This window comes from Ctenopharyngodon idella, chromosome 3 (genome assembly GCF_019924925.1).
Source record: "Ctenopharyngodon idella isolate HZGC_01 chromosome 3, HZGC01, whole genome shotgun sequence".
NCBI lineage: Eukaryota > Metazoa > Chordata > Actinopteri > Cypriniformes > Xenocyprididae > Ctenopharyngodon > Ctenopharyngodon idella.
In genome coordinates, this window is record NC_067222.1 from 35,646,903 (window position 1) to 35,660,744 (window position 13,842).

Consider the following 13,842-nt stretch of genomic DNA (forward strand, 5'->3'; position numbering starts at 1 on the left):
ATCAGTTTACACAGACACTCACGCTCCAGTACACTTCCTCATGAATGCCTGCTGTGCACAGGGGCAGCTCTGGATGATGTGTATTTTGCAAACATAACACTCAGGGGAATCCGTCAAATACAGCGAGTGTTTTAGTGTGCCATGAGAAAACGACTGAGTCAGCATCAGGCTAATGCTAATGATCTCCCAGGTGGTTCACAACACTACCGAGTACCCTCAATAGTGCATGGATGCATTATTAACAAGCTTGCTCTACGCTAGGAATTTTCAGTCAGGCACTTACAAGGCCACCCGGAGCCGGATCTCGTCCCTCTCCATCACCTGCTCGCAGGTCTTTCCCGCATGCTCCTTCCACACCACATGGCACTTCCTGCAACTCTCCTGAGGAAGGGAACACAAATAAGCATCTGTGTTATTGATCACAATTGAAATGCAGAATGGAACAAGAAACACCTGGACTACATTTAGTTCATCCAGTGGGAAAAAGGGCCATGTTTCTGTTGCTCAGTCACCTCTGTTTGTGCATACGGAAGGAGCCAGTGTTCCCTGCATTGTTTCAGAGGTGCATATTGCTTCCTAACCCTGCATAATCTACTAGTATTGTTGGTCTGACAATACAACCACAATATAACCACAATGTCCAACCAGTTACTGTACACAAATATAACAGCACATACATTGCATAGAAAATATGTGCGTTTATATGTGCTAGAGTGTTTCTAGGGTGTTTTGGTCACCGTTTACTGGCCCAAGTCAAAGGCCACTTGGCATATGACATTTGGGTCCCTTGATATGGTGCACATTCCTCTTTTAATGCAAGTCTATGGGATTTTTGGCCATTTTGCTGTACACCAGGTGAAAATAGTAGGTCTGTTTGCTTAGAAAACCGGATCTCAATAGAATAAACAGTAGTAAGTATTAGTTACATGTATAAGTTTAACACTTAAGGTTAGAGGTTTGATCACATCCTTAAAGACACAATATGTAAGATTTTCGGGTTAAAATATCCAAAAACCACTAGAACAATTATATATTTTGTTGACTTGTGTACTTACATGATCCCAAATGTTTCCAAGAATGTTTAAATCCAGAGAAATAAGCAATTTTAACCAGGACCGTGTCTGTGCGTCGCCTAACAATGACATCCCGCATTACCCTTGATTTCCATTTTTGATTTTGTAGAAACCATAGAAACACCAAAGATGCTTTAATATATTATGTGTTTTATTAGACAGGTGAGCAACTGTTTGGGTTCAGAAAACTAATCATGTTATAAAGCTCAATACAGTAAGTCTTATTGTTTAAATCTCATTTTCTTGGTTTACTGCGAGTACCATGTTTTACCATGACTAATATCGATCAAGCTTACTGCAGTGTGCAACAAGTGTCTCACAGTAGCCGCCGCACAGAGTAGCACTATAACAAATTTCAACACACAAATGTATCTAATATGATAAAACAGCGCTGCGTTACCCAACATAAGCATGACCGGAAGAAGCGGAAACGCTCGTCTGCGGCATAATAATAAAAGCTCCGCTGCTCTCAAGACGTGTGTCGCTCTTGTCTCTCATTAGAAATCACTCCAGTGGCCTCATTCCACTCCAGCGGCTTTCAGCCACACCCTGCTTCATACTTCTGTCCAAGTCTCGTCGGATTCTTTTCCACCGGCTGTAGACATGAAGACGACACCTCCCATGATTCCGTGAAATCAAGGCGTCATCAAGCTATGCCTTTGTTTTGAATAAGCGACCTCTAGTGGCGAAAACTTACATATTGTGCCTTTAATCGTAAGTATGTGCAATAGCTTGCCTTAGCAAACAATACAAAATAAAGGAACATCCTGGGCCTAAAATATGACTGTGTACATTAAAAGACTATAGAATTGTTACTTATAATAACAATACAGTAATCTAAATTTTCAATCTGAGCCGTTTTCATTCTTAACGTGACAGAAAGCTACCACAGACTGAAGGTGCACACAGCTCCCTGCCCTCCACTTTGGATGCGATTCGTCGTCTGTCTGGTTGCCTAGGAACAACATTTTCATCTGTTCCATTTTAGCCATGCCTGCCCACAATGCTTTGCCTTTCAGCTGACTGGAAAGGACATCTGAGTGCAACATGCAGCTTAACATTCAGAGCGTGAAGACCATGTAAACGCCTACGCATTTCACAGGCACAGACCTGGCTATTACAAAACATTAGGATGTAGTGGACACATCTACAATTGCTATGGTCCATCACATTTGACAATCCGGTATGGAATGCAGCCAAGTATAATAATTCCAAAAAAGCAGAGTTGCATGCATTTTTAAGATAAATACTAGCTGAAGTTTTGTGAAAATGGTTGTTTCATGCAGCTGCCCCTTCCTCCTCAGTCTGTAAACCAACCAGAGAAAGAGATCCACTGATGGAGAAGCGGCACATGTGGCCACTATCCACTGAGAGACGTCTAATCCCATAACCTAGTGTTGCCTGGTAACAGTCCCAATGGAAAATGCCATTAGCATAAATAATTAAAAATAAAGCTGAATATTAATGACAGTGACAGATGATAAATTACAACTCAGTGTGATGCAGAAACCCTCAGAACAATTGCTCCTGGCCCCCCAGGCGTCATCTTAAGTGGGAAACATATCTATATGACAAGCTACTCTAGCAAAGTGGCTTCCTCAGAAATACATTTATGAAATCCAGCCTCAGGCTGCATGTTGTAAAAAAAACATAAATCATCATTCATCAGTATTGTTATAAAAAAGCTGTATCAAAAACCATAGTGGAAAAGGTGAATGATGCAAACATCAGGCCAGACAATAGTCATGAGGAGTGAAGCATGGAGACATGTGACCTATAGTAAGTACTACAGTATTGTACTGCCCCCTAGTGGAGCACAACAGCACAACATGGGAGGGTCAACACCATTTAACAGATAAGGGTCTTTTAAAATGTATTTTATAAAACCCAGAGTTTGATATATCATTCTCAAATTTGAAAAAGAACATGGTCAGACTTGTAGCTTTAGCTGCACTGGGTTTCTAGATGGCAACAAGATCAACTTCATATTTTCTGTCAAATTATTTGATTTAAAAAAAAAACAAACAAACAAACAAAAAAAACACTTTACAACACATTTAAGCCATGATTTCTTTATTACTCTAATTAATTCTGACAAATGAGACCACAATTATGCTTCTAGTCCAAAGGCTTCACGAACTATATCCATTTTAATTTGGGTATGCAAATTCTTGGGTTTGGGTTAAAAAAAGATGTATAAAAAAATCATGATATATTTTTTGAAAGCTAAATAAGTACCTGACCCATCAAAAAAGCAGCAATTTGCAGATTAATAATCACTCATCAGCTAATGTGATTATTTCCTTATTTAATTTTTTTATTTTTATTTTATTTTTTTTTTAAATCAGTAATTCTCAAAGTTTTACTTTTACAAAAGTTAGAGAGGCATCATATTTTAAATTAATTCAAGTGTTTGTCACTAAATTTCATGTACACACAAAAAAGGCGTTAACAGGAAACGACTGCAACTCTCAGTTGAGGTGAATCTCGCAGTCAGAAGTGTGAACACAGACTGGTACCTTCGTTTATATATGTGACTAAAAATACAGTGGTGACATCACACTGACATCACTTTAAACAGTGCTTCCTGGTACAAAGTATACCTTGCAAGGCCAGGCTGACACTTCCTGTTCAGCAGGGCGCACACTCTCAGACACAGGGCGGAGTCAGCCTCAGATTCACAGCTCTTATCTGTGTTGGCAAACACTGCAGATTCCTTCAAAGCAAGTGTGTGATTTATGGAGTTTGAGCAACCAAAGAAGTTTATAGCCCAATTAAGATTATTCTTTCATGATTTCTAAGCCGTCATCTGACCCTTTTACTACAGGAATGAACAAAAAAAGACAGGCTAGTGTACCATGAATCAATACTGAGCACTGCACAGGGTGACATATCTAATATGAAGAAATGTGACTTTGGAGGCGTAATTTATCACTGAAATACTGTTGCAGATAAACCACAGGAACCTTTTACCCACACAGGATGCATGAAGCGTTTGCCTGCGCCCCACATAAGGGTCTATTTTGTGAAATAAAAATAGATGATTGACATCTACCATAGTGATCAAAGTACCACAACAAACTGGAAAAACAGCTTCTGCAACAAGAGGAAAACGGCTTTAACGGCAAGTCTTTATCTCAGAAAAACAAGCCTAGGGTGACAATTGTGGTCATGCCGCACATTCTTGTAACATAAATCTGATTCACCAAAATGCATAACCCTCCATTTCCTGTTAATCGCTGTGTGCATACCTCTCATTTAAGCTGAAAACTTACAACCCGAAACCACAGCTCTAGGTAGTCACGCTAGTTTTATCTTGGCTGAACATATTTTTGTGTAAACCAAAAAAAGGTCCATTCATCTGGTGGACTCAGCTTTCATTTCACACCCCCATGCCCTCAGCTGAGAAGCCATATCCTCTTTTATTTAGTTCTACTTGACAATGCATCCAAATATTATTTGCTTCTTTCTTTGCGTCAGTATTGAAACCAATCACACATATGTCAGCTATGCATATGAACACAATGACCAATCAGAACCATCTAAATTAGTCAACAGTCCTATCGTCAGTAACATCTTGTTCTAATAAGTGAGTGAGTGATGTAACAAATCTAAAACACTTCCATTATAATCAACAAGGTATAAACATGGTGAAAATAAGAGATTTATTCTCCAGTCTAGGCAATTTCATTGATTACAATGGGAGAGTCCACAAAGTCAAGCGCAGAGTTCAACAAATCCCTTACTTACTTTCTTCTGCTGAACACAAAAGCTGGTATTTTGAAGAATGTTGGTGACTAAACAGTTTTGGTGATTACTAATTTTCTATGAATAAAAAAAATAAATAATAAAATGACAGAATTTTCCATCATTTATGACAACAACGCTTTGCAGAGGAACTTCCCGGCTTTCCTTTTTTTTCACTGCAGTAGGGGAGCACTATTATGCAACTTCCGAAAGAGTAGAGAATCTCCGGATCAAAACAGGCAAAAAGGAGCAGAAACAAGCGATAAAAGCATTGCTTATGCACACTGTAGTCTTGGGGGAAAAAACAACAACATGATTTTTTTCACCGAGCACCACAAAGAAACAGCAGCCACCTTTTACAGTTCCTCCTGAACCAAAACAATGAGCTTATGCTGAGTTCATGCCTTGTCATAACCGTAATTACAAGATGGCAACCAGTGACGTTTTACCAAGCATGGTTCACATTCTCTGACTCGGATTTGTCAACACTATCAACACCGAAATGAATCTACAGCAGTCAGGTGGTACAAGTCTGAGCTCTGTAAGTTGTTTATGTTCATCATTATTGTTATTGTTATGTGCTTTGAGACATGAGGTAATTTAAGGCCGTCTCATCTCGTGACACTTTGCAGACTCTGCTCTGGCTGTGTGCGTTCATGTGTTTTAAAGGAGGTGTGGCTTTGGAGAGCCCTCTGAAGAAAGGGTGGGATCTTATGCTTTCTTGCTATTGCTAGCATCTCCAAAATTGCCTACCCTTTAAAGGTGGTACAGTACATGTGTTTTATTTCAGAAAAATAAAATAAAGTGTAAAAAAAAAAAAAACTATCCCTTTAAGGGGCTTGTCGCAGCTGGCTGAGGACAGTGAGTTTGCGTCCAAATTCGGGACACAAATTGTCACGTGAAATGATGTATTTAGTGTTTATAATGAGATGGGAGCATCAATTATTACATGTAATTATATATTATATACAATAAAAGCATTTTATTGTGAAGTCTAATAATCTTAAAAGCCAATATCAAAGGAAATAAATAACATTTTGATTTCTGTCATAATCATGCAGTTACCAAGACCTATTCCAGTGCATGCGTGGCTAGTTCTCCAAAGTAAAACAGCATAAACTAGTTACAGTGTGTGCGAACTGTTGCGACATCTGTTGAGGAACTCTGAATAAGCTCAGTGCTTCTCTCCTGAACAGACGTGCAACAACAGCAGGCCTTATAAGGCAGAAGAGATTTGCTGAGCATTTGATTGGGGGGCTGCTTGTTCTGGAGAAGCAAGAGCCTGAATAAGCCTCAGGGACAGAGCAACACACCCACAGCATGTGCTAACACACACAAACATCCCTAAGCCAAGGCTACATATTATAAAGCTAGAACACAAAAGTGTTTTAATGAAACGCTCCAGATTTGAGGGTTTGGCTCATGATAAATACTGTGAGGCAGGGCTGAACAAACACAACTCCCTATAAACTCAGCTATGGTTGAGTATGCAGCAAGTCTGAACTGGATCCGTTCAAGGGAATGCAATCCAAAGCAGAATATATGCTATATACACTCCCATTCAAAAGTTTGGATCAGTAAGATTTTAAATTGTAATCATATTTCACAATATTACTGTTTTACTGTATTTCTGATCAATAATTCAGCCATAGTGAGCATACTTTTGAATGGTAGAGCATGTTGGATTATATAAAAGTTACAGTAAAATATTTACTAATTATCTTAAATATACCAAATATGAAAACTCTTGAACTCACATGAATTCAAGAAAACATGCTGCAGCTGCTGCAATCTATCAAAGCAAAGCTGAGAAACATGGATACATGGAAAATAAAGTGCAAACAAAAGCCAGTCTACTGAGCCAGAGAGCAGGGAAAATTGGCAGATCTGCATGTGAAAGCCACCACTAACCAATCACAGTGAGAAAAATGCATTTTTTAAAATGTGCAAAACCAAGGGAAAAAAGGAAAGAAAAAAGAAAAAAAAAAAAAAAGAAAAAAATCGGGGTCAAATATAAACTGTACCACATTTCAAATTTGAAGGATCTGGGTCTAGCCAATGAGTGTCTTGGATTCACTATGAGGGGTGGAGCCACAGAGGTTGCGGAGAGGGAAAAGTATGTCAGTTATACAACTTTCATCTTCACCGAGGGAAAAGAACGAAAGAGAAGGGCAGAGGAGAGGACGTCTCCTCACCACTGAATACAGGAACTTGAGGGCACACATCACCACAAACAAATGGGACATCAGACATGAGAGAGACAGGAGGGAAAAACTAAGTCATTAATGGGGGCACTGGGATTCCAGAGTTTTCCACATCCAACTGTTCCTACCATGGACAAATGTGGGTTAGACAGCTGCAAATATCCCCATACACAATGATTAGAGTAGGCACATAAATCGCCACAGACACAGACGGGAAGACCCTGAATATTTAGAGTATACAGTGCTCAGCGTAAATGAGTACACCCCCTTTGAAAAGTAACATTTTAAACAATATCTCAATGAACACAAAAACAATTTCCAAAATGTTGACAAGATTAAGTTTTATATAACATCTGTTTAACTTATGAAAGTAAGGTTAATAACATAACTTAGAGAACAAAATGTTCAGTTTTACTCAAATTAGGGTGATGCAAAAATGAGTACACCCCACTGAAAGTCTCTGGAGCAAAGCTAAATTTTAGACTACAAATGTCTAATTTAACAAGAATTCAACCACAGGTGAGTCTAATTATTCATTACACAGGTGTCCAACAGACAGTTGACTATAAAAGGGTGTTAAAAACCCCTTCCCATTTCATGCTGTCAGCAATGGCACCACATGGAAGAGAAATGTCACAAGACCTGAGAAAGAAAATAATTTCTTTACAACAGAAAGGTGAAGGCTACAAAGGAATACAAAGAAAAATGCATGGTGCCTACAGTGAAACATGGTGGTGGCAGTGTCCTTATGTGGGGCTGCATGAGTGCTGCTGGTGTTGGGGAGCTGCAATTCATTGATGGCATCATGAATTCACAGATGTACTGCTCTATACTGAAAGAGAAGATGCTACCATCACTCCGTGCCCTTGGTCATCGTGCACTTTTCCAACATGACAATGATCCTAAACACACATCTAAGGCCATTGTTGGATTTCTGAAGAAGAACAGGGTGAAAGTGATTCAGTGGTTCCTGATCTGAATCCAATCGAACACCTATGGGGAATTCTGAAGAGACAAGTTGAGCATCACTCTCTATCCAGCATCCAGTCTCTAAAAGAGGTCATTCTTGAAGAATGGAAAAAGATAGATGTTGCAAAATGTCGCCAACTTGTTCATTCCATGCCTAGAAGTCTTGGTGCTGTCATTAAAAATCATGGAGGCCATACAAAGTACTAGATGTAGTAGTTTTTGTTGTGGGGTGTACTCATTTTTGCATCACCCTAATTTGAGTAAAACTGAAAAATGTGTAATCTAAGTTATATTATTAACCTTACTTTCATGTTATAAGTTAAACAGATGTTATATTAAACTTAGTATTGTTTTTGTGTTCATTGAGATATTGTTTAAAATGTTACTTTTCAAAGGGGGTGTTACTCATTTACGCTGAGCGCTGTAGGTCCATCAATAGGGTAAAAACTGGCGAGTAAATAAATCTCACCAGTGGCTGGTAATGTTATAGACCTTATGCGCCAGTAAAACAAGTGTGCAGCCATCTTTAGATTTAAAAACGATCGTTACATTCATAAATCTGTTAGATCTTACCTTCATGCTCTGGAAATACAAACCGGAAGACAGAACAAAATGAGCGCAGCACTGAAAAGGGGCGTGGCTACATAAGGTCTATATGGAACAAACACTTAAAGGGTTAGTTCACCCAAAAATGAAATTTCTGTCATTAATTACTCACCCTCATGTCGTTCCACACCCGTAAGACCTTCGTTCATTTTCGGAACACAAATTTATATTTCAAACTGAAAGCAATGTAATTACCGTCATTCAAGGTCCAGAAAAGTAGCAAAAACATAGTTAAAATAGTCAACATGACTGCAGTGGTTCAACCTTAATGTTATGAAGCAACTAGAATACTTTTTGTGTGCAAAAAACCCCCCAAAAAATAATGACTTTATTCAACAAAATCTTCTCTCCCCTGCCTTACTGCTGTTTACGTCCAGCGCTTCCAGGTTATACATCCGAACGCCGGCTTATTATTGGCCCGACGCTGTTCACGTTAAGAGCACGACGAACGCTTGTGATGCTGACGCAGGAGCCGGCCAATAATGAGTCGGCGTTCTGACGTAGAACTTGGAAGCGCTGGATATAAACAGTGTAGCAGCAAGACGGGAGAGAAGATTTTGTTGAATAAAGTTGTTATTTTTGTTTTGTTTTTTTGTGCATAAAAAGTATTATCGTCGCTTCATAACATTACGGTGGAACCACTGCAGTCACTTTGACTATTTTAACAATGTTTTTACTACTTTTCTGGACCTTGAATGTGGTAATTACCTTGCTTTCTGTGGGAGATAAAAAAAAACCTCTTGGATTTCATCAAAAATATCTTAATTTGTGTTCTGAAGATGAATGAAGGTCTTACGGCTGTGGAACGACATGAGGGTGAGTAATAAATGACAGAAATTTTATTTTTGGGTGAACTAACCTTTTAAGTCGAAAATCTAAAGGTGTGGTCACATTTACAGTGCAGGCGAAATCCAGTCATTTTAATAGAAATCCGTGTGTTTGGGAATTTCACGCAAGAGTGAAAGATTTCCCCATGCAGATTTTACGAGTTCAATTTGGTCACATGTATTCGCCGAATTGATCAACAGCAAGCTGCTTGGTTTGAAAGTGACTTCTGTGTGAGCTGAACTTCATATTTCATATCACTTTATACATCTCTACACTACTGACAATAGCCTTTTTTTTTTTTTTGCTCTTAAAATTTCATTGAAAGTTTGCTATAGTGGTGCACCTTAAGAATAATAGTCTGAGCCTCAATGAAGTCAGAGATTTTTCTTTTTAGTTGATGGTTTCACAATGCCTTTTACTTCAGTGGAAAATTTACCATCAGAAGTTTCAATTTCTACAGAAATGTAATGTGCTGCTACATGTGCTGAGTTCTGGAGAACACAAAACAGAAAAATTATGATTCAAAAAAATGAATATTTAAGATTGTCACAAATATTTGACACTATTTATATACATTTTAGCTAGTGGTTTAAGACATTCAGCAGTGTGCTCTATTAGGGGGAGTGTGTCTTATTAATGTTTTTGTGACAGTTTGTGGCAGATTTATCAAGAGACTAGCGTGCATGCAAAAGTGATGGTTCATAGATCAACCCTTTGAAATCTACATCCTTTCAGGTACCAACCCAGATGTTTAACCACTAAGCCACAGAACTGCCTACATTATGCCCACTATAATACACCATTTATCAGGTGGGTGTCATTTTATACAGATTATCTATCCAACAAATTTGTTCCAGAAAAGCATGGCTTTGGAAAAGTTCTCATGAAGCTGGCCAAGTCAAGCACTGCTGTGCATGAGAGCCCAGTTCTCCATCTCGATAGGAATGCCACGCTGAGAGCCAGAGAGGGGAAGTGAAAGTGGGTCACATTATGAAATCATTCCACACAACTGTTCTCAATTTCCCCCATCCAGTCCTGTGACTCCACCAGGAGGAAGATGTATAGGGGGAGAAAATGGAGGTTCTGCCTGATGGCACATTTAATCTATCTGTGGTGCCGAGAGGAAGGCCAAAGACATGGCCGTTCAAGCGGCTTCCCCTGCCCCCCTCTCCAACCCTGCTGTGAGCTGCTGCATAAGCGTGAGGCGGGGTTGAGCATGTAATCAGCAGCAGATGTGTGGAAGAACAAAACTGCACTGGCATTATAGATCAAGAGCGCCACCAAGAGGACAACTGGTATATGACAGCAAACACAAAAGTGCTATGTTGCATTCCTGATGGTGGGCTATTCAATTCTTTTAAAGGGAAACGCCTACCATCATGCCTAAGATAGTCAATGGTTCATAATTCCATTGAATTCCAATTGTGGTGTATAACAAGTGAACTCTAACAAGAAAATTGTATTGCAGGACTTGATTTTGTCCATCAGGAATTGACTAGATGGTTGTGTTTTGCTATTGCTGTGATGTCATGTGAGCGACAGGTTGTCCCGCCCTCTCGCCAGCAAACACATCAAAGAGAAGAGATGTCGCTGTAAGAGGGAGGGTAAGTTATTTTGATTAAAGATTAAAAGGGCACATGGATTAAAAAAAATGATGTGCATGGATAAATCATTCATAATTAAAAACAAGAATCATCTATTTTGATTTCATGGTGACTTTAAGCATCCTGCTTAAAAAAAGTTAAAGGGGTCATGACATGAGAAATCAAATTTGCTTTGATCTTTTGACATATAAGAGGTATACGTATCATTTAAACAGCTGGCAACTTTCATTGCTTAAGATGTCCTCCGCATTATAAACAAAGCATTTATTTAAACAAGCTCCAAAAAAGGCTTGTTCTGATTCTGCAGGATCTGTGTTTTCACACAGGCAAATACATTTGCATATGTCTACCTCCAGAGCAAGACATGACAAAAATAGTTACACATCTTCACACCATAGGCCCCACCCACTGGCGTTCAGTCGCTTAAAGGGTTAGTTCATCCAAAAATTATGTTTCTGTCATTAATTATCACATTCAAGTTCCAGAAAAGCAGTAAAAACATTGTTAAAATAGTCAACATGACTACAGGGGTTCAACCTTAATGTTATGAAGCGATGAATAATTTTTGTGTGCAAACACAAAACAAAAATGACGACTTTATTCAACAAATTTGTCTCTCCTCTGTCAGTCTCGTACGCAGTTGACGCAGTGAACGCAGTTCAGCTCTTCCTTGTTTACGTCCGAACGCCGGCTCAGTATTGGCCGGCTCCTGCGTCAGCATCACACGCATGCGTCGTGCTGCTCACGTGAACAGCGTCTGCCAATAATGAGTCGGCGTTCGGATGTAGAACCTGGAAGCGCTGAACGTAAACAGCGTAGGAGAATGACAGGGGAGCGACGAATTTGTTGAATACATTTTTTTTTTTTTTTGCACACAAAGTATTCTCATCTTTTCATAACATTAAGGTTGAACCACTGCAGTCACGCTGCCTACTTTAACGATGTTTTTACTACTTTTCTAGACCTTGAATGTGGTAATTTCATTGCTTTCTATTGAGAATAAAAAACCTCTTGAATCTCATCAAAGATCTTAATTTGTGTTCCGAAGATGAACGAAGGTCTTCCGGGTTTGGAACGACATGAGGGTGAGTAATTAATGACAGAAATTTCAATTTTGAGTGAATTAACCCTTTAACAGTTGACATTTGCCTACACTTGAAGTGAGCGGCATGTCAAAAGCAAATAGAAACCATTATAATCACTGATGCTGTCTACACTGAATACAGTATACAGATGCACGTTAAGTTTCTGACACTCCACGCACGTTCACTTTGACGCGTCCCATTTAAACAGCTCGTTTGCGTCTCTGTAAAGACATCAGAAGGATCCCAGCATTTTGGAAACAAGTGGATGGTTTATTTTAATGGTGTCCCAAATTAATAACCAGAGGATTATATGTTTGTTTGGAGCATTTTGCTTTGTAAACGAGGCACAGTGTAATGGAGAGTTCGCAACAAAACTTTTGTTGAAAGATGAAGCAGCCAACAGTATTGGATCTGACAGCAGCTGCATCACAAACCATAAGTAGACAATTTCATAGTGTTTTCTCTGTAAATGACATTTTATATGGATGTTTTCAAAACACTTACAAAGGGGCGTTGATACCGTTTCCTACGCAATGATGTTAGCCAACCATAAAAGTGGCCTTTACTGATGAACCTTAAAGTAGCCGCCCTTTAAAAACAGACAATTTTAGACAGAGGGTCAGAATGAAGGTTGAAAATAATCGTTTTTCCACGTATATACTTGTTTTTGCTTTTTGGGTGGGTTTGTTTGTGCAAAAAAACTTTATAAACATTATAAGTGAACCTTAAAGAACATTTAAAAAAAAAAAAAAAAATTGGTTTTACCCACATGGTAATAAAGAAACAAATAGAGAAGAGAGAGAAATGGAGGATGGCATATGAATGGAAAGATAGCCCTGACAAACTGCAGATGGCTCTAGCATTCCTCTCAGGCCTGTTGAGAAAGTAGCTGTGAGTTCAGAGTCCTTGACATGTTCCGGCTGTCAGCTGAATTCCACTAACACACAGACGGACTGACAGCTCTCTGTGTCCTGGCACTGCCTGATACATTCCTCACAGCCCAACACTGATAAGACTAAAGACAAAACATCAGACGCACTTGTAACCAGTGCTGGGGAAGCTACTGTGAATCTTGTCAAGCTGCAAACTACTAACAAAACCCTCGGTCCCTAACTATTCAGTTTTTGATACACATCTTAGAGCAAATGCACTCACAAAAAGAAATTAAGATGTTTTAGGGCCAAGCATTTACATCCACACTACCATTCAAAAGTTTAGGGTCAGTCAATTTTTTTTATGTTTTTGAAGGGAGTCACCAAGGCAGCATATATTTATCAAAATTACAGTAATATTGTGAAATATTATTAGAATTTAAAATAACTGTTTTCTATTTTAATATATTTAAAAATGTAACTATTCCTGTGATGACAAAGCTGAATTTTCAACATCATTACTCCAGTTTTCAGTGTCACCTGATCCTTCAGAAATCATTTTAAAATACCGATTTGTTACTCAAGAAACATTTATTATCAATGTTGAAGAGTTGTGCTGCTGTGTAATTGTCACTTTTGATAAATGTAATAAATTTTGTTAAAAAGTAATTTTTAAAAATAACTATTAGTAAAAGTATGAATTTATTAAGAAAAAAACCCTTACTGATCCCAAACTTTAAAAAAATTTACATGTCTTTTTCAAGATTTAAATTTAGATTTCAGTAATTTCGATGACTTTTCCAGGCCTGGAAAGAATTGATGATTAAAAAAAAAAAATGAATAAATAAATAAAT

The 13,842-nt window shown here is 38.5% G+C and overlaps 1 protein-coding gene across 1 annotated transcript in view; it reads right to left on the reverse strand.

Moving 5' to 3' along the window:
* rnf216 (ring finger protein 216) overlaps positions 1-13,842 on the reverse strand; it is a 34,267-nt gene that overhangs the window by 8,992 nt on the left and 11,433 nt on the right. The window contains exon 14 of the mRNA XM_051887709.1: positions 284-381. Coding sequence (XP_051743669.1) covers positions 284-381 — 98 coding nt within the window. The remainder of the gene's footprint in view (positions 1-283; positions 382-13,842) is intronic.